Raw genomic sequence first — 27,876 nt, 5'->3', positions numbered from 1 at the left:
GTCCCAAGGTCACAGATAATAATAATGATAATAATGGTATTTGTTAACGCGTACTATGTGCCAGGCACTGTACTAAACACTGGGGTGGACACAAGCAAAACAAGTTGGACACAGTCCCTGCACCACATGGGGCTCACAGTCTCAATTTCCATTTTGCAGAGTAGGTAACTGAGGGGCAGAGAAGTGAAGTGACTTGCCCAAGGTCACACAGTAGGCAAGTGTCGAGCTGGGATTAGAACTCATGACCTTCCAGGCCTGTGCTCTAGCCACTATGCCACGCTGCCCCGTCCAACGGCACAGACCATGCGAAAGGAAAGGGAGCCGGGGAAAAGACAGCTTAATTGGGGAAGGCCTCTTGGAGGTGATGTGATTTTAATAATCCCTTGGAGGTGAAGAGAGAGGTAGTCTGGCATATCTGGAGGGGCAGGGAGTTGGGAGGACGGGGGAAAAGGGTTGGTGTTGAGTAGACGAGGTTGGGGCACAAGTGAATAAGCTGGCACTGGGGAAGTGGTCTGTTTGGGCTGGGTTGGCATAGGACATCAAGGAGGTGAGGAAGGGTAGGGCGAGCTGACCCCGCCCCACCACCCCATCGCATTTTCATTGTCACCAGGTGTTAATTCTAGCCAGCCTGCTGATGATATTAACAACAACAACAATAATAATAGTATTTATTAAGCGCTTAGACTGTGAGCCCATTGTTGGGTCGGGATTGTCTCTATTTGTTCCCGAGTTGCACTTTCCAAGCACTTAGTACGGTGCTCTGCACCCAGCAGGTGCTCAATAAATACGATTTCATTCATTCAATCAGTTGCGTTTATCGAGCGCTTATCGTGTGCAGAGTACTGTACTAGGTGCTATTCGATTGAATGAATGAATGTGTGCTAAGTGCTGGGGTGGATACAGGCAAATCAAGTTGGACACAGGCCCTGTCCCACGTCCCCCTCTCCATCCCCCCCCCCCCCCCGTCTTACCTCCTTCCCTTCCCCACGGCACCTGTATATATGTATATATTTTTGTACATATTTATTACTCCATTTATTTATTTATTTATCTTACTTGTACATATCTATTCTATTTATTTTATTTTGTTAGTATGTTTGGTTTTGTTCTCTGTCTTCCCCTTCTAGACTGTGAGCCCGCTGTTGGGTAGGGACTGTCTCTATGTGTTGCCGACTTGTACTTCCCAAGCGCTTAGCACAGTGATCTGCACACAGTAAGTGCTCAATAAATATGATTGATTGATTGATTGATTGATTGATTATTTGTTAAGTGCTTACTATTTGCCAAGCACTGTTCAAAGCGCTGGGGTACATGCAAGGTTATCCAGTTGTCCCACGTGGGGCTCACAGTCTTAATCTCCATTTTACAGATGAGGGAACTGAGGCCCAGAGAAATCAAATGACTAGCCCAAGGTCACGGAACCGACAAGTGGCGGGGCGGAATTAGAACCCATGACCTCACGACTCCCAGGCTCTTATTTTGTTTTGTTGTCTGTCTCCGCCTTCTGGACTGTGAGCCCGTTGTTGGGTAGAGACCATCTCTATATGTTGCCAATTTGTACTTCCCAAGCGCTTAGTCCAGTGCTCTGCACACAGTAAGCACAATTGAAGGAATGAAGCAATGAAAGAACATAGTAAGTGGTGTGGCTCAGTGGAAAGAGCCCAGGCTTGGGAGTCAGAGGTCGTGGGTTCCAATCCCGGCTCCACCACTTGTCTGCTGTGTGACCTTGGGCAAGTCACTTGACTTCTCTGGGCCTCAGTTAACTCATCTGTAAAATGGGGATGAAGACTGTGAGCCCCGTGTGGGACAACCTGATGACCTAGTATCTACCCCAGTGCTTAGAACAGTCCTTGGCACATAGTAAGCGCTTAACAAATACCTCCTTTATTATTATTATTAAGTGCTGAACAAATGCCATCATTATCAATCAAGCAATCATATTTATTGAGCACTTACTGTGTGCAGAGCACTGTACTAAGCGCTTGGGAAGTACAAGTCAGCAACACATAGAGACAGTCCCTACCCAACAGCGGGCTCACAGTCTAGTCGTTATGAAATCCCAATGAGGGCGAGAGGGGCATCTTTGAGCCCGTTGTTGAGTAGAGACCGTCTCTATATGTTGTCAAATTGTACTTTCCAAGCGCTTAGTCCAGTGTTCTGCACACAGTAAGTGCTCAGTAAATATAATTGAACGAATGAATGAATTCTAGACTGTGAGCCCGTTGTTGGGTAGGGACCGTATCTATATGGTGCCGATTTTTACGATGGCATTTGTTAAGCGCTTACTATGTGCTGAGTGCTGTTCTAAGCTCTGGGATAGATACAAGGTGACCAGGTTGTCTCAGGTGGGGCTCACAGTCTTCATCCCCATTTGACAGATGAGGGAACTGAGGCACAGAAAAGTCAAGTGACTTGCCCAAAGTCACACAGCTGACAATTGGCGGAGGTGGGATTTGCACTTCCCAAGTGCTTAGTCCAGTGCTCTGCACACAGTAAGCGCTCAATAAGTACGATTGAAGGAATGACTGAACATAGAAAGTGCTGAACAAATGCCATCGGTATGAAATCCCGATGAGGGCGAGAGGGGCATCCTTGAGCCTGTTGTTGGGTAGGGACCGTCTCTATCTATTGCCGATTTGGACTTTCCAAGTGTTTAGTACAGTGCTCTGCACACAGTAAATGCTCAATAAGTACGATTGAAGGAATGAATGAACATAGTAAGCGCTAAACAAATGCCATCGGTTTGAAATCTCAGCAAGGGCGAGAGGGGCATCCTTGAGCCTATTGTTGGGTAGGGACCGTCTCTATCTGTTGCCAATTGTGCTTTCCCAAGCGCTCAGTACAGTGCTTTGCACACAGTAAGCACTCAATAAATACGACTGAGTGAGGGAATATCCTCTCCGAAGCGCTTAGTCCAGTGCTCTGCGCACGGAAAGCGCTCAATAAATACGATTGAACGTAGGAATGTACTCTCCTTAGCTTAGTACAGTGCTCTGCACACAGAAAGTGCTCAATAAATACGATTGAATGAAGGAACGTACTCTCCTTAGCTTAGTACAGTGCTCTGCACACAGAAAGCGCTCAATAAATACGATTGAATGAAGGAATGCACTCTCATTAGCTTAGTCCAGTGCTCTGCGCAGAGTAAAAGTGCTGAACAACTTCCCGCAATAGAGTAATAAATCTGTACAAACATATATACATATATAGAGGTGCTGTGGGGAGGGGAAGGAGCAGCGTGGCTCAGTGGACAGAGCCCGGGCTATGGAGTCAGAGGTCATGGGTTCGAATCCCGGCCCCACCACTTGTCAGCTGTGTGACTTTGGGCAAGTCACTTGACTTCTCTGGGCCCCAGTTCCCTCATCTGTCAAATGGGGATGGAGACTGTGAGCCCCGCCGTGGGACAACCTGATCACCTTGTACCCTTCCCAGCGCTTAGCACATAGTAAGCGCTTCATAAATGCCATCATTATTATTATGATTAAGGCGGGAGGGGGATGGGGAGGGGGAGGAAGGGGAGAGGCAGGAGGGGGCCCAGTCTGGGAAGGCCTCCTGGAGGAGGGGAGCTCCCAGTAGGGCTGATGGTGGGCGGGGAGCTATTGGGGGGGGGGGGAGGGAACGCTCCCCATTGGCTGAGCCTCCCCCCCCCCCCCCCGCCACGGGGTACCATCTCCCCTAGCAACGCGGGCATCGCGGGCACGGCCTGTGGGCACCGCCTGCGCCCACGGCCCCCAGGGACCGGGCTGCCCGGCCGGAGCGCCGCCGGGGACGACGAGGAGGAGCAGGAGGAGGAGCAGGAGGAGGAGGAGGAGGAGGAGGAGGAGGGAGGGCAAGCTAAGCGAGGGGGTGGCAGGGGCAGGGGCCGGGTGCCCAGTGCCCCCTGCCCCCGGCCCCGGGCTGCCCGGCCAGCTGCGGGCCCGCAGGCGCGCTTGCCCCAGCGCCGCCCCTCCTAATTGCTGGGCGTCTCCTACGGGCCCCCAAAGGCAGCCGGCCAAAATGAGCCACTCTCAGCCCGCTGGGTAAGTGACACCCGGAGCGCTCAGAGGGGCGGGCCAAGGTGCCCCCGGTCCCCCGCCCCTGCCCCAGCTCCTGCCCCTGCCCCTGGCCCCAGCCCCTGGTTCTGCCCCTGGCCCTAGGCCTGTCCCAAGCCCCTGCTCCTGTCCTGCCCCTGGCTCTTCGCCAGCCCCTGCCCCTGGCTCTTGCCCAACCCCTGCCCCAACCCCTACCCCTGGCCCTGGCCCTGCCCCTTCCCCCCACCCCCCGTCCCTGGTCCAACCCCAGCCCCTGGCCCTAACTCCGGTCCCACTCCAGCCCCAGCTCCTAATCCCGCCTCTGGTCCTGCCCCAGCCCCTACTCCTGACTGCCTCTGCCCCTGCCCCTGCCCCTGGCCTGGTCCTTGCCCTAACCCTGCCCCTTCCCCAGCCCCTGCCCCTGGTCCTGCCCCAGCTCCAGTCCCATCCACTGGCCCTAGTCCTGCCCCAGCCCTTAGCCCTGCCCTGGCCCTGTCTCTGGTCCTACTCCACCCCAGCTCCTAACCCTGGCCCTGCTCCTGGCCCTAATAATAATAATGGCATTTATTAAGCGCTTACTATGTGCAAAGCAATGTTCTAAGCGCTGGGGAGGTTACAAGGTGATCAGGTTGTCCCTCGTGGGGCTCACAGTCTTAATCCCCATTTTACAGATGAGGTAACTGAGGCATAGAGAAATGAAGTGACTTGCCCAAAGTCACACAGCTGACAATTGGCAGAGCCGGGATTTCAACCCATGACCTCTGACTCCAAAGCCCGGGCTCTTTCCTACTGAGCCACACTGCTTCTCAGGCTCTAGTCCTGTCCCAGCCCCTACTCCTGCTCCCACCCAAGCCCCAAGCCCAGCCCCTGCCTCTTCTGCAGCCCCTGCAAAGACAGGAGAGGGAGAATTGGGGGAGGGAGAGGCCGAGGGAAAGCTCCCTGACTGTCCAAAAGATGATCAGAGTCCTCCAGCTTTGTGCTCCTTCCCTCCCTATTATGCTCTCCCAAGCCATTGGCACGGTGCTCTGCAAATAGTAAGCACTCTATAGATGCCATTGATTGATTCTCTAGAAGGTTGAGATTTTTAACTGTAAGAAAGAAAGCTAAAGGGATGCCAAGTACCTCCACTGGGCCAGGGCCTATTTGGGGCCAGGGATGAGGGTGATGATGGGGAGAGGGAGAATTGCATGCGTGTGTGTGTGTGTGTGTGTGTGTGTGTGTGTGTGTGTGTGTGTTAGAAAACAACATTGCTGTCACCCAGACGTGTCTTTATCTTGAACAGTGGGATTGTGTAGAAATTCAGGATTTTTAAATGGCTTCAGTGTGATATGCCTTTTTACAGGAGTTAACACCCTGGATTTTCCAGGAACATATCCACCCCTTCTGTTGAAGGTTTAGGGGCTCCCATAGAGAAAGAGCTGCAACACAGAGTTACCCCCTCCCCACACCAGCCACTAAAGCCCTGCCCCTTGCCCCTTTAGAATTACCTTTGCAGAAACAAATTCCCTTCCCTTCTAGCAAGTTAACGCAACCATTAGTAGTTGATGCTAAAAAATGATTTCAATCCTTTACAGTGGAAAGGAGAATATCCAATTTCCTTTTAAATTAAACAACGTAATGCATATTAGATGAGTTTTTATTATGATACATCTCGACTGCAGATAACTATCCAAGTTGATCTGGCAGATAATTTAAAGACACTTTTCTTTTTAATTGAATTTATCGCTCAGTTTCAAGAGTGGCACATTAGCAGAGGATAACATATTTGAGATCATTTTAAGTTTCTGATGTCTGAAAGAAAACATTAATCTCTACACTTAGGATTTATGGTAAAACATGTAGATTTCCTCTGGAATGAATTATACGGGGTTAGTGAAATACATTCCAGTAATCCAAAAACCTTAAAGGTGCTCTTTTAATAATCACTTTTAAATATTTCTGAAAAATAATGACAGTACTTTAATCTCTTCCCGAACATTGTTCTGATCAACTGTCATTTTGAAATCCTGTTCAGATTGGGAGATTGTGAGAGAGGGGGAAACGAGGTAAAATTCATCAATTCATTCATTCATTCAATCGTCTTTATTAAGCACTTATTGTGTGCAGAGCACTGTACTAAGCGCTTGGGCATTACAAATTGGCAACCTATAGAGACAGTCCCTACCCAACAACAGGCTCATGGTCTAGAAGGGAGAGACAGACAACAAAACAAAACATGTGGACAGGTGTCAAGTCATCAGAACAAATAGAATTAAAGCTAAATGCCCATCATTAACAAAATAAATAGAATAATAAATACGTACAAGTAAAATAGAGTAATAAATCTGTACAAACATATATACAGGTGCTGTGGGGAGGGGAGGGAGGTAGGGCTGGGGGGTTGTGGAGGAGGAGAGGAAAAAGGGCCCCCAGAGACCAGAGCTGTGGGTCTTGGAGAAGGTGTTTGGTGGCAGCATCAGGGCAAGTCTTCTGAAAGAAATTAATTTACGTTGTTTTTCTTTTTTTTTTTTTCATTCTTTTTTTTCTTTTTTTTTAAATGGCATTTGATAACCGCTTACTATGTGCAAAGCACTGTTCTAAGCACTGGGGAGGTTACAAGGTGATCATTTTGTCTCACAGTGGGCTCACAGTCTTAATCCCCATTTTACAGATGAGGTAACTGAGGCCCAGAGAAGTTAAGTGATTTGCCCAAAGTCACACAGCTGACAATTGGCAGAGCCGGAATTTGAACCCATGACCTCTGACTCCCGAGCCCGGGCTCTTTCCAGTGAGCCACGCTGCATAGTCTTCTACTTACTGTCTTAGTTATTGACATAGTAGTTATTGAGGGCTTACTCCGTGCAAAACACTATATTAAGCACTTGGGAGAGAACAGTAGAGTTAATAGACATTAGCCCTCAAGGAACTTACAGTCTGGTTGGGGAAACAGGCCCTACAAGAAATTACAAGTTGAGGTAAGCGACATTTATATGGATTTATTATGAACCGTCCCACTTTCTCCATTTATTAGAGGTATTCATGAGAGGCAGCATGGTCTAGTGGATAGAGCATGGGCCTGGGAATCAGAAGTACTTGTCTGCTGTGTGACCTTGGGCAAGTCACTTAATTTCTCTATGTCTCAGTTACCTCATTGGTAAAATGGGAATTAAGATTGTAAACCTCACTTGGGACACGGATCGGGTCCGAATTGATTAGCTTGTTTCTACTCCGGTGCTCAGTACAGTGCCTGGCACATAGTAAGGCAAAACAAATACCAAAAAAGAAAGGTATTGAAACTGTAGTTCCCTCAGAAAAGGGCCCTGGCTATAAGAACTTGAATGCTTGAATGCTCCTAAATGTATTTTAAATCATTTTAGACTTAGTAGAGGCACAGATCAGATCGAAAATATATTTAGTTTCCCTATGTTGCTGCTGGGGGTGTGTGTGTGGTGTGGTGTGTGTGTGTGTGTGTGTGTGTGTGAGAGAGAGAGAGAGAGAGAGAGAGAGGGAGAGAGAGAAAGAGATTAGGCAAATGAATGTGTCAGTCATGGTTGTCTTCTCATATTTTCAAGATTTTGGCTGTTAAGGTTAGATTAAACCATTTAATCATCTATTTTAAAATAGAAAAAAGCGCTTATTAAATTGTAGATAATTGAGATTTCAGTAACTGTAGTCAAATTTTTCTGAAGCCCCTGTGTCGCCCATCACCCATAGGTCTTGTGCACATGAAAGCCTGAGAACTGGAGCCGATGCAGATCCCGCATTGTTTCTCAAGACTGCTTTTCTTCATGAAACTCCTAAACTCCTCTAGACTGGAAGCTCATGTGGGCAGGGAACATGTCTACCATCTCTGTTGTAGGGTAATCTCCCAAGGACTTTGTTCGGTACTTTGCTCACAGTGAGCGCTCAATGAATACCATTGATTGATCGAATGATTGACTCCAGTTGATGCGGTAGTGATTAGCACCCTCGTGGACCGGGCAGACTACAGGCAGGCAGGCAGGGGTTAGGCAGGCTGCTTCTCTGGTAGCCATCCAACCGGTATCGGAAGCACATCCTCCTCTATTCACAGAGTCCAACTAGAAGAGTGAGCCCGTCGTTGGGTAAGGACCGTCTCTATATGTTGCCGACTTGTACTTCCCAAGCTCTTAGTACAGTCCTCTGCACACAGTAAGCGCTCAATAAATACGGTTGAATGAAGAGCAGACAGGATCCACACAACTCCAATAATGCAAATTTAAGTATTCTGGGACCATTCTGGGGAGGGGCCCAGGTAAGATCTGCTCGATCCTGGGCCACAGTTTGGGGACCAGTGGCCAAAATCCATTTTGTTATCATCTGACTGCCCGTTATTGCCACATGGTACCGTGTGCCAGGCCCTATACTAATCACTGAGGTAGATACAAAATAATAGGTTTGGACACGGTCCCTGTCCCACATGGGACTCACAGTCTTAATTTCAATTTTACCGATGAGGAAACTGAGGCACAGAAAAGGTAAGTGACTTGCCCAAGCAGTTGAGTGGAGATCCCGGCTTAGAACCCAGGTCCTCTAAATCCCAGGTCCATGCTCTTTCCACTAGGCAACACTGCTTCCATTTACCATTATAATGCAGGTTTGCCAAGGAACAGCAGATAAAGGACTACACTCATTCATTCATCCATTCAATCATATTTATTGAGAGCTTACTGTGTGCAGAGCACTGTACTGAGCACTTGGAAAGTATAATTCAGCAACAGGTACAAACAATCCCTACCCAACAATGGGCTCACACTCATTATAGACTCATTTTGAATGCTGGATCAGTTGACTTCTGGATTGACTAGCCCCAGCAATTTTTTTGTCATGGGATTTGTTAAGCATTTGCTCTGTGCCAGGCACTGCCCTAAGTACTGAGGAGAGATACAAGTTAATCAGGTTGGAGTCAACCAATTACTTTATTTACCATGTTAAATAAAGGCTCCAGTGTTTTAATAAGAACCTGTATTCCGGTAAAGAAGTACATTGTAGTTGTTCTTAAAGCTTCCTTACTAGCCAAATGTATTTTTCTTCAAGAGAGTTATAAAGTGTATGTGCCTCATATAAATCACGTAAAAAGCATCAAACTACACTCCAACAACTAAAAACACCTTCAGACCTGTCCCAGATCCATAGTTTCGTTTGCTTTTTAAGTTTAGGAAAGTTATCTTCCAGAGCAGAGATAAATTTGTGCATATGTCACCATTTGAAAATAATGAAAATTTCAGTGGCAAATTTAGGATTTTATTAAAACTGAGAGCTTTTTCATCATTACTAAAGCATTTTTTTTTCTTATTACATTATAAGAAGGAAGTGGTAATAAAGTGAAATTGTACAACAAAGGAGAAATTTTAATTTCTTTCTGCTCTGCCAATCAATAAGCCATGCACTGATGCTTGCTTATTACTGTTTCCTTTGAGTTCTATTGCTTACTTAATTACAGCATGTACAATTTGCACGAAGTTTTAAAAAGGCCTAGGCTGTCTTTGTTTAGGTCTATTTTGGAGTCAATAACAATGTACATAAAAACTTCTGCCAAAGATAGAAGTCTGAATCAGATATACACTTAACTTGTTAAAAAGACAAATTCTGCAGATACAATATTTGGCTCTGCCCTCTCAGTTGAAAATGCTGTGGAGAATAGTTAGTCCTCTAATAATGTGGGGATTAACATTCTTAAGAACCGTGCGGGTAAGGAAAACTTGTGCTGAAGTTCCAGGCCTTGATTTAAGCACCTTGTGGGTAGGGGACATAACTACCAATTATATTAAACTCTCCCAAACCCTCAGTCAGTGTCTGCATACAGTCAGTGCTTAATAAATAGGATTGATTGATTGATTGAATGAATGAATGATAGATTAGGCTGTGTGCATATGCACACTTGGCTCTTTTGTCACCTAATTGAGCTTTATTCAGACAAGTACACATTGATGGAAGGATATTGCATATTTCTATCCAGAAGATGGAGGAAAAATACACGGTACAGGAAAACTACCTTTGTAACATTGCAAAGGACAGTCCCATCACCTTTCTAAAATTTCAAAATGTGTAGTGAAAATATGTGCTAAGGAAGAGCCATATAAGATTTCAAAGGAGAGTTACAACACTTCGTTAAATTCCCATTAAGTCTAGCGCTACTATTTGTATATGTGATTTGCATTGATTTTTGTGGAGCAAATAGGGATATTTGAGCACTCAGCTGTCCATGTGAAGAAAAATAACCCAGGTCTTTTGGTACACCCAAGGGAGTCAGAAATACCAAATCATCAACTGAAGCTCTGTGCAGTTTGCTGGCTGAGTAACAAGTTTGCGTACTTATGAACAGTTAGAATCACTACTGGAATTGTTAGAATTGCTATAAGGATTTGGGGAAAATGCAAGTAAAATAAGCTGCATATTTTATAAGGCTTTTCTGTGGATTCCTCTTGTTTAAATTTAAATTTAATAATTTATGCCTGTCATTCATGGAAAGAAAGAGCAAATTGCCCTTGTGTTAGTTGCTACTGAATTGTTCAATAGAAAGGAATTGAAACAGTTAAGCCTATTTTATATAGTATGTTCTCCCAGATCTTCTCATTATATAAAGCAAATGATTTGCAGTATACATGATTGTCTTAGTCCATGTAGGTAACAACACACAGAACGATGTTTTTAATGTTTTCAACTCCTTAAACTGCTATCTGGACTAGTGAAGCCTATATTAGTACTGAGCACTGACTACTAGAATATTAGCAGTTTTCAAGATATCTCTGCCCATATCCTATCCCCACCTTGCTCCTTGGAAAATATAATTCCATACTGAATGAAGGTTTTGTACAACTGGATTTACCTTGGAGGTTAGTACCCTCTTGTGCTAAACCCACTATATTGTAAGTACCTTGTGGGCAGGAAACCTACATACCAACTCTGTTATCTTGTTACTTTCTCAAACACTTAGTATTCATTCATTCAATCGTATTTATTGAGCGCTTACGGTGTGCACAGCACAGTACTAAGCGCTTGGGAAGTACAAGTTGGCAACATATAGAGACAGTCCCTACCCAACAGTGGACTCACAGTCTAGAAGATAGTGTCCTGCACTTAACAAAGGCTCAATAAATACCACTGACCAATTCGTTGAAAACCTAAAATTAAAAATGTGTCAATAGCATTAAAAATAACTTGTCTCATCTCCAGTAAGTGTTTGCATTGAAGCAGAATAGTAATAATAATAATAATAATAATTGTGGTATTTGTTAAGTGCTTACTATGTGCCAAGCATTGTTCTAAGCACTGGGGTAGAAACAAGATAATCAGCTTGTCCCATGAACGACCCATGATTTCAAATTGGACTTCTTTTGAAAGTTGGTTTACCTGTTTCCATTTTTTTTAGAAAGGATTTCAGTGAAGATGTTCAGGATATTCCTAGGGTTATGGGTGTTACATCTGTGAAAGCTGTGGGCAAGTGTTCTTTGTTTCAATCCTCAGTCTCTTTCCTCCCCATCCCAGCCCCTGCTGATGAGATTTACCTCACTCAGTTTCTTTCCTCCTCATCCCAGCCCCTGCTGATGAGATTTACCTCATCAGAACAAGAGGGCAGAGATACAGGATGTCTGATTTCTCAGTTAAATGACTATTAGAGGCTGTTCAGGATGGAAAAAACCATTCTCCAAGTGACTGCTCTGTGCCCAGATAACAAGATGAGATCTATCCTTGCTGAAATATTTCCTTTTAGAAACATCATTTTCCAACAGAAAAGCTATTCTTCAGTAATGTCTTCAAAGCTATTGTCCTAAAATGACTGAAACAACCTTCCAGTTTCCGACTGCCTCCCCCATTTTAGTGTAAGAATGTGTCTTGTGTTTCCAGATGCCCAAGCTCCGAGTACAGTACATTGCATCCAGCATGCATTCAGTCTATAACATTGCTACTGTGACTATTTTACAGTATAGAAAGTTTTTCTTGAAGCAAGGGAAGTGGCTGGGAAAAATGAATGTACAGATTAGAAGGTTTTCTGGATCTGACTCCTCATTTTAGGAAGGTTGAGAAGAAACTACTTTCCCAGAGCCCTTGTCCGAGTTACTTCTCTTCTCCAACTCTTCTCCCCTCTGTACCACCTGAAAACTCGTTGTGGGCAGGGAATGTGTCTGTTTATTGTTTTATTGTACTTTCCCAAGTACTTAGTACAGTGCTCTACACACAGTAAGCATTCAATAAATAGGATTGAATGAATGACTCTTCCTGCTCTGCCCTTTGTTGTGGGCAGGGAACGTGTCTGTTTATTGTTTTATTGTACTTTCCCAAGCACTTAGTACAGTGCTCTGCACACAGTAAGCGCTCAATAAATATGATTGATTGAATGAATGGATGAAGGGTTCACAAACCATTCAGATTTCTATCAGTGGCAGAATTTCCTTCCACTCAAAATTTTCTACTAATCAATGCATAGCATTTATTGAGCACCTACTCTCTGCAGCATGCTGACCTAAGCAATTGGAAGTTTGAAATAGAGTTAAAAGACACCACCTCTGCTTTCAAGGAGGTTAGAATCTATTGAACCTAGCGGGAGAAAAAGATACCTTTGTGCAGTATTGATAATTGAGTAATAGAGTTTATAAAACCAGTGAACCGGGGATTATGGTAACTCAATCAATCAATCAATCGTATTTATTGAGCGCTTACTGTGTGCAGAGCACTGTACTAAGCACTTGGGAAGTGCAAGTCAGCAACTCAAGTATCTTAGATGTCATGGAAGGAGTGAAGTTGCGGTTGAGGGGTGGGATATGAAGTGGGGAAATTACAGATTATTAGGGAAGTTATCTCGGTGAAGATGTAATCTGAAAAGGGCTTTGGAGGTGGGGAGAGCTGATGTCATTTGGATGTGACGGGAGAGGGAGTTCCCAGGCAGTGAGAAGGGCATATGCAGGAGGTTTGTGGTGATAAAGAGGAGAATGAGGCATTAGTGAGTAGGGTAGCTTCATAGCAACAAAGATTGTGACCTGAGGTGCCCTGGATAAAGAGAGTGGTTAGGTAGAAGGGAGAAAGAGCTGGCTGAGTACTTTCAAGCCAATGGGCAGAAGTTTCTGCTAGGTGCAGAGAGGAATGGGCAATCATTGGAGGTTTTTGAGTTTTTAGAACACTGATCTGGGCAGTAGAATGAAGTATGGACTATAGTGGGAGAGAGTGAGGGCAGGGAGATCAGCATGGGATATGACTTTCGTCCGGACAAGCGTGGTGGCTGTTTGGATGGAGAAGGGACAGATTCTGGAAATATTTGGGCAAATGGAAAATCTTTCTTAGGGTGAAGGAGTTTATAATGTAGCTTGTCGGAAGTTCCCACGAAATGATTCTTGGGAGAATAATAATGGTATTTAAGTTCTTACTATGTGCAAAGCATTGTGCTAAATGCTGGGGTAGATACAATATAAGCAGATCTGGATACAGTCCCAGGCCCACACAGGACAGCGTGGCTCAGTGGATAAGAGCATGAGCTTTGGAGTCAGAGGTCATGGGTTCAAATCCTGGCTCCGCCACTTGTCAGCTGTGTGACTTTGGGCGAGTCACTTCACTTCTCTGTGCCTCAGTTCTCTCATCTGGAAAATGGGGGTGAAGACTGTGAGCCCCACATGGGACAACCCGATCACCTTGTAACCTCCCCAGCGCTTAGAACAGTGCTTTGCACATAGTAAGTGCTTAATAAATGCCATCATTATTATAAGAGGGAAGGAGAACAGGTACCCTCTTTGGTGTCCAACCTGATTACCTTCTATCTACCCCAGTGTTTAGCTTGAGAAGCATCGTGGCTCAGCGGAAAGAGCACAGCCTTGGGAGTCAGGGGTTTTGGGTTCTAATCCCGCCTCCACCACTTATCTGCTGTGTGACTTTGGGCAAATCACTTAACTTCTCTCTGCCTCAGTTACCTTATCTGTAAAATGGGGATTAAAGGCTGTGAGCCCCACGTGGGACAACCTGATTACCTTGTATCTCCACCAGCCCTTAGAACAGTGCTTGGCATATAGTAAGCACTTAACAAATACCATTATTATTATTATTATTATTATTAGCATATAGTAAGCCCTTAACAAATATCACAGTTATTATTATTATCGTTGTTACAGATGAGGTAATAGAGGCAAAGAGAAGTTAAGTGACTTGCCCAAGTTCGCAAAGGCAGTCGAAAAAGCTGGGATTAGAAACCTGGTCCTCTGGCTGGTTCTCTGTCCACTAGGCCACCTTGATTTTCCCTGGATGGCTGGAGGGAGAAGACTGGAAATGTGCTGGCACTTTGGGAAAGCTGTGAAAGCCATAATGGGAAGAGATGGGTTGGAAGAGCCAGCCTGCGGTGGCTTGTGGGAGGAGGGGAAGGAGTTCTGGGGAGAGATCAACATCTGAGGAATTAAAAAGAGGCTCAAGGCATTCTCTCTCTGAAGAACCAGAGGAAAAAAATCTCCCTTCTTAATAATACCATTAGAGTGAGGAAGTCAGGTGGATGCTTGCCTTCCTGGTTTGCTTTTGGAGAAGAGAAGAAAACATACTGAACTATTTAATTAATCAAATCCAGGCAACAGTGACCCAAACATCTCTGTTTTACTGAGGCTTGTTGCGTAAATGTGGAAACTTAGGTGCCCTATTCGTGACGGATTACAGCCCGGCAACGGATAGCCAGTGTTGCTATTGTTGTGCTCACTGTTACCTTAATCACTTGGGATGGGTCTTTTCTTAAGTGAGGCAATCGATTAAGGTGTAGTGTAAATCATAAGCTTGGCATTTCCTCATTCCCATGATATAAAACTCTTCCAGTTTCCAAGGGTGCAGGTCACCTAGGCCTCTTGGGGAAACTTAAGATACTCTGTTTCATTCAGGAACATGCACTTAATTTTCTAGTTTGGATGCCAGTAGCTTTTTTTCCTCTGCAAAACCAATTTGGCAGGAGCTTCAGGGCTAGGAGAGTATCCCACCTCGATTACTGCATCAGCCGCTTTGCTGTCCTCCCTGCCTCCTGCCTCCTGCCTCTCCTTACTTCAGTCCATACTTCAATTTGCTGCTTGGATCATTTTTCTACCAAACATTTAGTACATATTTCCCAACTCCTCAAGAACCTCCAGTGGTTGCCCATTCTCCTCCACATCAAACAGAAACTCCCTACCACTGGCCTTAAAGCCCTGAATCACCTTGTCGCCTCCTTCCTTACTTCTCTGATTTGCTACTATAACCCAGCCTGAACATTTCACTCCACTAATGCCAACCTTCTTACTATATCTTGATCTCATCTATCTAATAATAGTAATAATAATTGTGGTATTTGTTAAGCGCTTACTGTGTGCCAAGCACTGTTCTAAGCACAAAGGTAGATACAAGGTGATCAGGTTGGACCCAGTCCTGGTCCCACATGGGGCTAACAGTCTTAATCACCCATTTTAGAAATAAGGTAATTGAGGCACAGAGAAGTGAAGTGATTTGTCCAAGGTCCCAAGGACACATAGCAGACATGTGGCAGAGCTGGAATTAGAACCCACATCCTCTAATTCCTCCTTCCACTAGGCCACGCTTCTCCTCCTTCCTCTCTCTCATGTCCTGCCTCTTGCCTGGAACTCCCTCCCCCTTCATATTTTTTTTTTTAAATGGTGTTTTTTAAGTGCTTACTCTGCCCAAGGCACTGTACTAAGAACTGAGGTATAGATACAAGTCCAGCATGGGGTATACAGTCTTAATCACCATTTTATAGATGAGGTAACTGAGGCACAGAGCAACTAAGTGACTTGTCCAAGGCCCCACAGCAGGCAAATGGTGAAGCTGGGATCAGAACCCAACTTCTTTGACCCCAGGCCCTTGGCCCTTGCTCTTTCCACTAGTCCAGGCTGCTTCATGTCCGACAGACGATCACTCTTTCCACCTTCAAAGCCTTATTAAAAACATATCTCTTCCAAGAGGCCTTCCTTGACTAAACCCTCATTTCCTTTTCTCCCACTCCCTTCTGTGCAACCCTTGCACTTGGATTTGTGGCCATTATTTTATCTTTCCCCATATTCACTCTCTCATCCTCCTCAGCTCTCTCAAGAAGTTTTCTCTCACCTGCTTCCAAAATTTACATCCCCCATCTGCGATCTGCCCAGTCCTTTTCATGTTCTTGAAATACTTGTACCCACTCTCCATCCTCCTTGATTTCCACCTTTAAGTGCTTACTCGAGGTTAACTTTTTCCCCTCTGCCTTCAAACGTATCTGTGCCCCTGTCTCTCCCAGCCTAAAAAAAAACACCCAAAAAACCTCTCTGGACACCACTGCACCATCCAGGTATCACACCATAATTCTCCCCCAGGTCCTGTCCAAATGCTTTGGATGGATTGTGAATACCCACTGCCTCTACTTCTCCAACCCCCTCCTTGAGAAGCAGTATGTCCTAGTGGTTAGAGCATGGGGCTGGGAATCAGAAGAACCTGGGTTCATTCATTCATTTATTCAGTCATATTTATTGAGAACTTACTGTGTGCAGAGCACTATACTAAGCACTTGGAAAGTACAATTCAGCAACAAATAGTGACAATCCCTGCTCAGCAATGATTTTTTCATGGGAACAATATTTTAAAAGGGGGACCAACCAGGCAGCAGAGTGAAGTATAGACAAAAGGGGGGAGAAACAGGAGGTTGGGAGGGCAGAAAGGTGCAACAATCTAATTGGAATAGGATGAGTGATTATACTAACATGGTAGTGGTTTGGATGGTGAGGAAAGTGCTGATCTTGGCAATGTTGTGAAGGTGAGACTGCACAGACTTTGGTGACGGATTGGATATGTGGCGTGAATGAGAGAGTGGAGTACAGGATGACACCAAAATTGTGGGCTTGTGTGACAGGAAGGATGGTAGTGCCATCCACAGTGACGGGAAAGTCAGGGAGTGGACAGGGTCTGGGAGGGAAGATAAGGAGCTCTGTCTTGGATATGCTGAGTTTTAGGTGGGGGGAGGACATCCAAGTAGAGATGTCCTGAGGGCAGGAGGAGATGCGAGCCTGGAGGGAGGGAGAAAGAACAGGGGAGGAGATATAGATTTGGGTGTCATCCACATAGAGATGATAGTTGAAGTCGTGGGAGTGAATGAATTCTCCTAGGGAGTGAGTGTAGAGAGAGAGAATAGAAGGGGATCAAGAACTGATCCTTGAGGGACCCCTACAAATAGGGGATGGGAGGGGGAGGAGGAGCCCCTGAAAGAGACTGAGAGGAAACCACTTCTCCAAGTTCCAGCCCCCTACATCCCACTTCAGAAGCAGCGTGGCTCAGTGGAAAGAGCTTGGGTTTGGGAGTCAGAGGTCATGGGTTCAAATCCTCACTCTGCCAGTTGTCAGCTGTGTGACTTTGGACAAGTCACTTAACTTCTCTGGGCCTCAGTTACCTCATCTGTAAAATGGGGATTAAGACTGTGAGCCCCACTTGGGACAACCTGATCACCTTGTATCCTCCCCAGCACTTAGCACAGTGCTTTGCACATAGTAAGTGCTTAACAAATGCCATTATTATTATTCAGCACCCATAGCACCTGCTCATCTACAAACCCTTTGCCACTTGTCTGCTGTGTGACCTTGGGCAAATCACTTCATTTCTCTATGCCCCCATTTCCTCATCTGTAAAATGGAGATTAAGATTCTTAGACTGTGAGTCTAATGTGGGACAGAACTGTGTCTACTCTTACTATCTTGTATCTGCCCCAACACTCTTCTCAGTGTCTGATGCAAAGTAAATGCTTCATAAATGCCATCATCATTATCAATTTTAAGAATTCATTCATTCATTCGATTGTATTTATTGAGTGCTTATTGTGTGCAGAGTGCTGTACTAAGTGCTTGGGAAGTACAAGTTTGGAACATAATCCTCTCATCTCCTACTATAACCCATCTTGTACTGTTTATTTCTCTTAAAATAATCTACCCTCTGTACCTTGTCCTCCTGTCTTCCCTGACTGGCCTGTTGTTTCAGCTCTCCTTCCACTGGGAACTCCCTAATTTCTCTCTGTGTCAGAAAACTGGCAGATATTCCGAAGCAATTAGATCCCATCTGCGGGAACCATTTAGAAGAAGCAGCTTATGAGTGTGCCGTAATTCAATTCTTTCAGCCAAGTGCAGTATGATCCGATATGGACCCCCAGAGACACCCATAATCCAATCAAATGTAGTTTAGCCAATGCTCACCTCTATTGTGTACCCTCCCACAAACACTTAAATGTTCATTGACCCCCAGAATACTTAAGTACAGCTCTGCAATTTATTTTTGTGTCATTCTTCCTCTTAGTTTGAAAACTCTTTGAGGGAGCTGGACCATGTAGAATAATTCTATCTTGCCCTCCAAAGCCCCTAGTATAGTCCTCTGCACACAAGAGATGCTCAAAAAGTACTACTGATGGATTGGATCAATGGTAGATGCCCAATAAACACACTTCATTGATTAAGAGAACTCAAAGATTACCTAGACACCTCCTGACCCCAACCTCTCAGCCCTGGGACCACATAGCCAGGAGGATTCTCCAGCCTCAGCTAGGGTCTGATGTGGTGAAAGACTTACAGGCCGCTATTATAAAATTTTGCAGTGAAAAAGTCTTATAAGAGACAACCGGCTGCCTTCCAGACAGATGGAATCACCTCCCACAGGCCTGTAACCACGTGCGGTTTTCTCTGCAGGGTCCCTCTGAAAATAGGCCACTGACCATCAAACTACCAACTGGGAGGCAGAGCAGGTAAAAGCAGCAGAATTAGAATTGGGGACATTTTTCCTTCTTTCCATCACTGAGAGAGGGAAACAGGCAAAGAGGCAGGAGGCAGCAGAACCTAGTGGAAAGAGCACAGACCTGGAGTCAGAGGACCTGAGTTCTAGTCCCATCTCCTCCACTTGTCTGCTGTCTGACCTTGAGAAAGTCACAATATCTGCAAAATAGGGATTAAATCCTACTCCCTCTAATTTAGATTGTGAGCCCCATGTGGGATAGGGGCTGTGTTCCAGACTTGTATCTACCCCAGAATGTAATATAGTGCCCGACAGACAGTAAGCGTTTAACAAGTACGATAAAGAAAAGTCATCCAGTGAGGGAAAGCTGGAGGGAGCTCAGGGAAGGCAGTACAGTTGGGGTTAGAAGCAGCGAGGCTTAGAGGATAGAGCGTGGGCTGGTGAGAAGGACCTGGGTTCCAATCCCAGCTCTGCCACTTGTCCGCTGTGAGATCTTGGGCAAGTCACTTAACTTCTCTGTGCCTCAGATACTTTATCTGGAAAATGGGGATTAATACTGTGAACACCATGTGGGACATGGATTATGTCCAACCTGATCAGTTTGTATCTACCCCAGCGCTTAGTACAGTGCATATAGTAAGCGTTTAATATATACCTTAGAAAAAGACAAAACATGGAGTCCCTGGAAGCTGCAGTTGGTGTGTCAGGATTTGTGGCCTAGTATGGTGACCTCAGTGTGTTGCTGATGCTGACCTTCATCTCCTTTACAATTGCTGCCTTTGCCCTGCCTTAGCCTTTGAAATAGTCTCGTGGCATTTACAGATTGGAAGCAAGTGTTCCTTTTCTGGTCCCCACGTTTCTGAGAGTGAATGACATTGCATTCACCCATTCATTCGTTCATTCAATCGTATTTATTGAGTGCTTACTGTGTGCAGAGCACTGTACTATGTGCTTGGGAGAGTACACTATAACAATAAACCACACACTGCCCACAGTGAGCCTCAGTCTCCAAAGTGGGCAAGGACTGAATTGGACGGCATATCTTCATTGGTTTCAATTGATTGTAAAAATGAGGGAAGCAAGAGGGATAACCTGTATCTCCAGACCACGGCAATGAAAAATAAGGATGAGGGAAAGTTCTAGCAAGAAGGAATTACAGCAGAAGAGTTAAATTCCACCTAGCTGAGAAATAAAAAAAATGTGTATGCTTTGTTTTGGTAACTATGCCAAGATTTCTAAGAATTCTTCTGATTGATCAAATTCCACTCTGGGTCTCATACCAATCTGGTGAAGGTGACAAAAAAAAGTAGTTTACATCTTAATCTGTTGTTCTTTTTGCCTTTTTTTTTTTTTTGTAATTGTTATAAGCACTACGATGTCGATATGAATCCACTCAAGAGTAAAATATTGGAGTGAGTGGAAGAAACAGCAGGGGAAGAAAGGACGATAAAAAAGTGCGGAATAATTATGAAATAGGATTTAAAAAAATTTAAGATTATTCTATGTACTCACATTATTTCTTCCACCGTGTAATTTTCCCCCATCCTACACCAGTTTTATGAAGGGGAAATAAAATCATACACTGGCTGGTAATTGTAAGCAGTAATAGCAGCGCGAGATGGGGGAGGACGAGGAGAAGGGACAGAGAATGCAGTGATGTCAAGGAGACATTTCGTCTTTAAAATGTGCACATGTTGGGTAGGAAGAGAAGGGATTGGTGGCTAATTCACAAAATACCTTCTGTAGATATTCACTGGGGAAAGTCTAATAGAACAGTTACGGTCTCAAGTGTCCTCTGAGTTTTTTCTTCTCTCCTTCCTTTCTCCGTTTTTCCTTTATTTTTTTTCTCTTGGTTTTTTTTTTTCTTTTATGGTATTTATTAAGCACCGACTATGTGTCAGACACTGTTCTAGGCATTGGGGTAGATACAAATCAATCAAATTGGACACAGTCCCTACCCTATATGGGCCTCATAGTCTGAGTAGGAGGTAGAACAGATATTTAATCCACATTTTACTTTTGTGAAACTGAGGCACAGAGAAGTTGTCAATCAATCAATCAATCGTATTTATTTATTGAGCGCTTACTATGTGCAGAGCACTGTACTAAGTGCTTGGGAAGTACAAATTGGCAACACATAGAGACAGTCCCTACCCAACAGTGGGCTCACAGTCTAAAAGGGGGAGACAGAGAACAGAACCAAACATACCAACAAAATAAAATAAATAGGATAGAAATGTACAAGTAAAATAAATAAATAAATAAATAAATAGAGTAATAAATATGTACAACCATATATACATATATACAGTTGCTGTGGGGAAGGGAAGGAGGTAAGATGGGGGGATGGAGAGGGGGACGAGGGGGAGAGGAAGGAAGGGGCTCAGTCTGGGAAGGCCTCCTGGAGGAGGTGAGCTCTCAGCAGGGCCTTGAAGGGAGGAAGAGAGCTAGCTTGGCGGAGGGGCAGAGGGAGGGCATTCCAGGCCCGGGGGATGACGTGGGCCGGGGGTCGAGGTACAGTGAGGAGAGAAGTTAAGTGACTTGCCCAAGGTGGCACAGCAAACAATTGGCAGAGCCAGGATTAGAACCCAGATCCTCTGTCTCCCAGGCCTGTGCTCTTTTCACTAAGCCATGCTGCTCTCTCATTCTCCGAGTAGCGTGGCTCAGTGGAAAGAGCATGGGCTTTGGAGTCAGAGGTCATGGGTTCAAATCCCGGCTCCGCCACTTGTCAGCTGTGTGACTTTGGGCAAGTCACTTCACTTCTCTGTGCCTCAGTTCCCTCATCTGTAAAATGGGGATTAGGACTGTGAGCCCCATGTGGGACAATCTGATCACCTTGTAACCTCCCCAACACTTAGAACAGTGCTTTGCACATAGTAAGCGCTTAATAAATGCCATTATTATTGTTATTATTATAATTAAATTCCCGTGTAACATTCCCTCCTCTGTTTTTAGTTGCAAAAAATATGCCCAAAAGAGAGGCAATTATGAGAGAAAATATGGTATTTTAAATAGAATCAAAACATACTATTTTGTAGTAACAGTTCATTTCTCTACATCTATACAAACCCCAACCGGACAATTTCTCAGTATTGTGATTATTGCATGACCATTAACAAGTTCTCATGAGTCATAGCAAAATATTTGTATAAGATTTGTTGATGACGTCCTTAAAGTCATTTTAGCTTTTATTTCTTTATGATGTACTTGGAAACTAATGGTTCCTTTAGGTGTAAGATCACTGTGAACAGGGGACAGAATGTTGGATCATTCAGTTCTTCTGCTCCTAGTAAAGGGCACTGTACTAAGGGTTGCTCCAAATGCTACTGCTGCTAATACTACTACTACTACTACTAATGATGGCATTTATTAAGTGCTTAGTATGTGCAAAGCACTGTTCTAAGCACTAGGGAGGTTACAAGGTGATCAGGTTGTCCCACGGGGGGCTCACAGTCTTAATCCCCATTTTACAGATGAGGGAACTGAGGCCCAGAGAAGTTAAGTGACTTTAAGTTAAGTGACTTACCCAAAGTCACACAGCTGACATTTGGCGGAGCCGAGATTTGAACCCATGACCTCTGACTCCAAAGCCCGTGCTCTTTCCACTGAGCCACGCTGCTTCTCTACTGGGATTCTTCTCTACTGGGTTGCTTCTATACTACTACTACTACTGACCCTATTGTAGGATTCAACTTCCTGTCAGTCATGCCCCTGACTTCAGGAAGGCTACATTTAAATTTGGCCCAACTACAACCCCACAGCACTTATGTACATGTCTTTATATAATAATAATAATAATAATAATAATAATAATAATAATAATGGTATTTGTTAAGCACTTACTATGTGCAAAGCACTGTTCTAAGCAATGGGGGGATACAATGTGATCAGGTTGTCCCACGGGGGGCTCACAGTATTAATCCCCATTTTACAGATGAGGGAACTGAGGCCCAGAGAAGTTAAGTGACTTGCCCAAAGTCACACAGCTGACAATTGGCAGAGCCGGAATTTGAACCTCTGACGTCTGACTCCAAAGCTCATGCTCTTTCCACTGAGCCATGCTGCTTCTCATATATATTATATTATATAATATATATCATATATATATATCTCATATATAATATATTATATATTATAAATTATTTATTTATTCATATTAATGTCAGTATCTCCCTCTAGTCTGTAAGCCTGTTATGAGCAGCTACGTGTTTATATACCAAGCATTTAGTAAAGTGGCGATGACGATAATAATGATAACAACAATAGTAACAGTAGCTGTGGTATTTATTAAGCACTATGTGCCAAACACTGTTCTAAGCACTGGGGTAGATACAAGCTAATCAAGTTGGACACATGAGGCTCACGCTCTGTTCCGCATGGGGCTCATGGTCTTAATCCTCATTTTACAGATGAGATAACTGGGGCACAGAGAAGTTAACCAACTTGCTCAAAGTCACACAGCAGACATGTGGCAGAGCCGGGATTAGAACCCACATCCTCTGACTCCTACACCCATGCTCTTTCCACTAGGCCGTGCTGTAAATACTCAATAAGTACCACTGATTGATTGATTTATACCTGAACAGATGAGTGTCCATTCCAGTTTGGAGCTCCCTGCTGGAAATCCCAGGGCCACTTGTAACCAAACATCCAGCTCAGTGTTGGCCAACCCAGTTGGAAAATGCATGACTTTCACTAAAGGGCACAGTGCATGTGATTATCTTTAATAATAATAATGATAGCGTTTCTTAAGCACTTACTATGGGCAAAGCACTGTTCTAAGCACTGGGGAGGTTACAAGGTGATCAGGTTGTCTCAGAGGGGGCTCACAATCTTCATCCTCATTTTCCAGATGAGGGAACCCAGAGAAGTGAAGTGACTTGCTCAAAGTCACACAGCTGACAGTTGGTGGAGCCGGGATTTGAACCCACAAGCTCTGACTCCAAAGCCCGGGCTCTTTCCACTGAGCCACGCTGCTTCTCGAAATATCGGGGAAACTGTCATACCGGCAGAGGAGGAAGAATAAGGCAAAGAGAAGCAGAAAGGGGAAGAAACCCTCAGGGAAAGAGATGGGGAGAGCACAGAGTGGGCTTAGTTCTAGGGTCCACCCCTGGGGTCTGTGTCAAAGTGACCTGAAACCGATCTCTAGAGCTGAAACAGGGCTTTACCTCTGGTGAAGAGGCAATGTTGGCAGGTATCAGGCTATCTCACCATCATCATTGGTGGTATTTATTGAGTGCTTGCTTTGTGCACAGCACTCTACTGATTGGGAGAGTACGATATAACAGAGTTGGTAGATGCATTTCCTGTCAACAACTAGCTTGTAGTCCAGTGGGGGGTAAACAGACATTCATATCAATAAATACATAACCTGGATCCGCCAACTGTCTGCTGTGTGACCTTAGGCAAGTCACTTCACTTTTCTGTGCCTCAGTAACCTCATCTGTTCTCTTGTGGGGATGGAGACCGTGAGCCCCACTTGGGACAGGGACTGTGTCCAACCTGATTCACTTGTATTTACACCAGCTCATAGTACAGTGCTGGCACATAGCAGTCACTTAACAAATACCATTATTATTATTATTATTATTATTATTATTATTATTGTATGTAAGAAAGCAGTGAGATAAGATAGAAGAGGGCAAGATGACTGCTTTAAAGCTGATGGTAAGGAGTTTCTGTTTGATGTGGAGGTGGATGGGCAACCACTGGCGGTTTTTGAGGAGTGGGGAAACGTGGACTGAACATTTTTGAACAAAAACGACCCAGGCAGAGTGAAGTATGGGCTGGAGTGGGGAAAGACAGGAGACAGAGGTCAGCAAGTAGGCTGATGCAGTGATCAAGACAGGATAGGATAAGAACTTGGATTAATGTGGCAGCACTTTGGATGGAGAGGAAAGGGTGGATTTTAGCATTGCTGTGAAGGTTGAACTGACAGATTGAATGTGTAAATTGAATGAGAGAGAGAAGTCAAGGTTAATGTCAAGGTTAAGGGCTTGCGAGACAGGGAGGATGGTGGTCTTGTCTACACTGATGGGAAAGTCACAAGCACGGGCAGGGTTTAGGTGGGAAAATAAGGAGTTCAGTTTGGGACTTATTTTGTTTGAGGAGTCAGCAGAATATCTAAGAGAAGTCCTGAAGGCAGGAGGAAATGCGAGACAGCAAAGAGGGAGAGAGATCAGGGCTGGAGATGTAGATTTGGAATTCACCCACAGAGAGATGGCAGTTGAAACCGTGGGAATGAATGACTTTGCCAAGGAAGTGGGTATAGATGGAGACTAGAAGGGGACTCACATAGTTGGAAGTGGGAGGCAGAGAAAGAACCCTGAAAGGGATTGATTAAGAGTGGCCAGAGAGATAGGAGGAGAACCAGGAGAGGGTGAAGCCAAGGTCAGATAATATATCCAGAAGGAAGGGCTAGCCAACAGTGTCGAAGGCAGCTGAGCAGTCAAAGGAGGATTAGGAAGGAATAGGCACCATTGGAAGAGGCAAGGAGGAGATCATTGGTGACTTTTGAGAGTGCAGTTCCTGTGGAGGGAGGGGGTGGAAGCCAGATTGGAGAGGGCCAAGGAGAGAATTGGAGGAGAGGAACCTGAGATAGCAGGTGTAGAGAGCTCGCTGTAGGAGTTTGAAGACTAATGGTAGGAGGGAGATGGGGCAATAACTGGAGGGAGCTGTGGGGTCAACGGAGGGATTTGTGAGGATGGGGATACTTGAGCATGTTTGGAAGCATGAGGGAAAAGCCACTGGAGAGCAGCGAACAATGGAAGATGGCAATCAGGGAGGGAAAAAGGGAGCGGACAAGTGCCTTGATAAGGTGTGAAGGGGTGGGGTTCAAAGGAATACTATCTGATAGATGTCAGAAGAGTGAGGTGCCAGTTTTTCTCAGAGCTGCAGCTTTGCCACTGGTTTTCCCAGCCCCTTTCCTGAGCTGTGGAAATCCTTGGAGGCTGACTTCTCCCACAGAAGTGGGGTGGTAATCTGAATCCCATTTCTTGTATGTTCCAGACTCCGCACTTTTAAAAAAGGAATAGATATCTTGGTTTTCTTTTAGTGGGACCTACCTGTTCTGTTGGCCTGCAGTTCTTGGGAATAGATTTCCTGATTCAAACCTAAGAATCCAATAATGTGTTAAATCAATTTAAAATATGCTTTTTAGCAGTTTTGCTTCATTTTTCCTTAAAACCCTTATGGCATTTTCCTTACCTTCATTCTCAGAAATTTTAGTCTCAGCACTTGAAGAAAGTGACAATTTCTAGGTAATCCATGGGGAATTTTGTATGATTACTCTGACAGGACCTTCTCTTTCATCTGTTGGATATACTATATAATATCTTGTTCATCTCTACCTTTCTCCTCTGGAGAATAAACTGTTCCAAAACTCTGGTCGTTAATAATTTATGATTTTCTAAACGAAAGGTATGCACTTTTCATTTGGAGAGTCTGGTCTTTCAAATAACATATTTCTCACAAAAAAATTGATGTTGTAGGTCTCCTTTCAATGGCAGAGCTCCCGTAATACTTATGTCTGGATGATTTAAGAACCAAAGTGCCACCTTACCAGCTGAAAAGTTTTAATAACTGTGGAGTTCAAACAAAAAAGCACATACTCATATGTGGTTCACCTATGTATTCTTTAGAGACACGCTCATCAGGTAGGAAGGTCTGGTTTGTGTGGCTTGTGTTTCAGTTAATGCTCTCTTTTTCCCATTTACAAAACTAATCTCTGTCTCAAAGGGAAGTCCATTCTTCTGCCTGAGAAGATGATCCGTGATAATTAGCATTAGCCATTGGTTGTCAGCCTAAAAGAAATAAGATATCTGGCTGTGGAAAAGTAATGTGGACACTTTAATATGTGACCCCTCCAAGTCCTGGGACTTTATGTCTGCTGACTGCTAATGCTTCCTTCCATTAGCGCAGAATTTTATGGCATTGGTAAGCGTGAGTTTGTTGCTTCTCCCTGTTGGGTCTAGCACCAATATTACAAATAAATGAGAAAGGCATAGGAAGATCCATTAAAGTTAAATCTATTCCGCAGAGGCTGTATGTGTCTAAATCGAAAACATTTTGCAAAGAGGGCCACTTTCCCTATAGTGGATCCCCCGTGGGGCAAGCCAACAGAGTGGGTTCAAACTAAATAATGAGCCGCTTTCTTGCCTTATGGAAAATATCACAGCAAATTGAGAATCCCAAAGAACCTGGGACTATTAAAGCTTCCAACCTATGATTCCTGCTGTCCTTTGCCAAGTACCATTTTTCCAACAGTGACTTCGAAAATTCACACTTAATAGCCCTTATTCCATTTTAGCTTGTACAGCGTACAGTTTTGAGTAACTGCTTCTATGGCCGGTTCTCCTGAGGAGCCTGCGTTCTCTACGAACCTCATATTACAACACTTATTCCCTGACCTAGCTGCTGTGAATGCACTGAGAACATTTCTTCTGTCGCCAGGCCCGGGTTGTTGGAAGAACATCCCCTAATTCTGCCGTTAAGTTCTGTTCTGAGAGCATAGGGTAAATACGTATCGACAACATTGAACTTTTGGGAAATTGCGCCTCATGCTATTATGAGCAACTACAGTTCATCACTACATAGATAACATTGTAACAGTGAACTTTAACAGTTAGTAGACACGGCACTTAACTTGTGATAACATGGAACTTTAGACCGGCAAGGAGGCTGATTAAAATAATCTAGCTGCCGTATAAGAGCCTGGACCAGGGTGCTAGCAGCTTGAGTGATGAGAAATGAACAGATGTGGGAAATGCGAAGAAAGGGATGAGAAGAAGGGTAGCCTAATGGAAAGAGCATGGGCATTGGAGTCAGAGGACCATTTCCGGTTCCATGGCTTGCCTGCAGTGCTTAGGGCAGTGCTTTTCATTTAGTAAGTGCTTAATAAATAGCACAACTATTCTTCTCATTATTTCCACTTCAGGAGAAGTACCTGAGGAGTGAAGAAATGCCACTTTGATTCTTAAATTTAAACTGAGTCAATGGAGATCTGGGAAGTTACATGCCTGTGAGCCTAACTAGAAAACTGCTGGAAAAATCGATTCTAAAGGAGGCATTGCGGCTTAGGGGAGAAAAAAAAAGTCCTATCTAAGGGAAAGAAAGAACTCCTGTGAGATTAACCTAATCAAATTTCTATGCAAAGTGACAGGCAATAGATGGAATCCACCTTTGA

General features: G+C 44.4%; 1 protein-coding gene across 3 annotated transcripts in view; it reads left to right on the top strand.

The window, feature by feature from the left end:
• Positions 1 to 3,918: 3,918 nt before the first annotated feature.
• Positions 3,919 to 27,876, top strand: part of ERICH3 (glutamate rich 3) — a 121,786-nt gene continuing 97,828 nt past the window's right edge. For all 3 annotated transcript variants that reach the window (XM_038745945.1, XM_038745946.1, XM_038745943.1), the window contains exon 1: positions 3,919 to 4,019. In XM_038745945.1, the coding sequence (XP_038601873.1) occupies positions 3,997 to 4,019 (23 nt within the window). In that variant the 5' untranslated portion in view covers positions 3,919 to 3,996. The remainder of the gene's footprint in view (positions 4,020 to 27,876) is intronic.

The sequence above is a fragment of the Tachyglossus aculeatus genome, chromosome 4 (genome assembly GCF_015852505.1).
Source record: "Tachyglossus aculeatus isolate mTacAcu1 chromosome 4, mTacAcu1.pri, whole genome shotgun sequence".
NCBI lineage: Eukaryota > Metazoa > Chordata > Mammalia > Monotremata > Tachyglossidae > Tachyglossus > Tachyglossus aculeatus.
The sequence above is the reverse complement of the archived record's forward strand: the minus strand, read 5'-3'. Positions and strand labels throughout refer to the sequence as shown.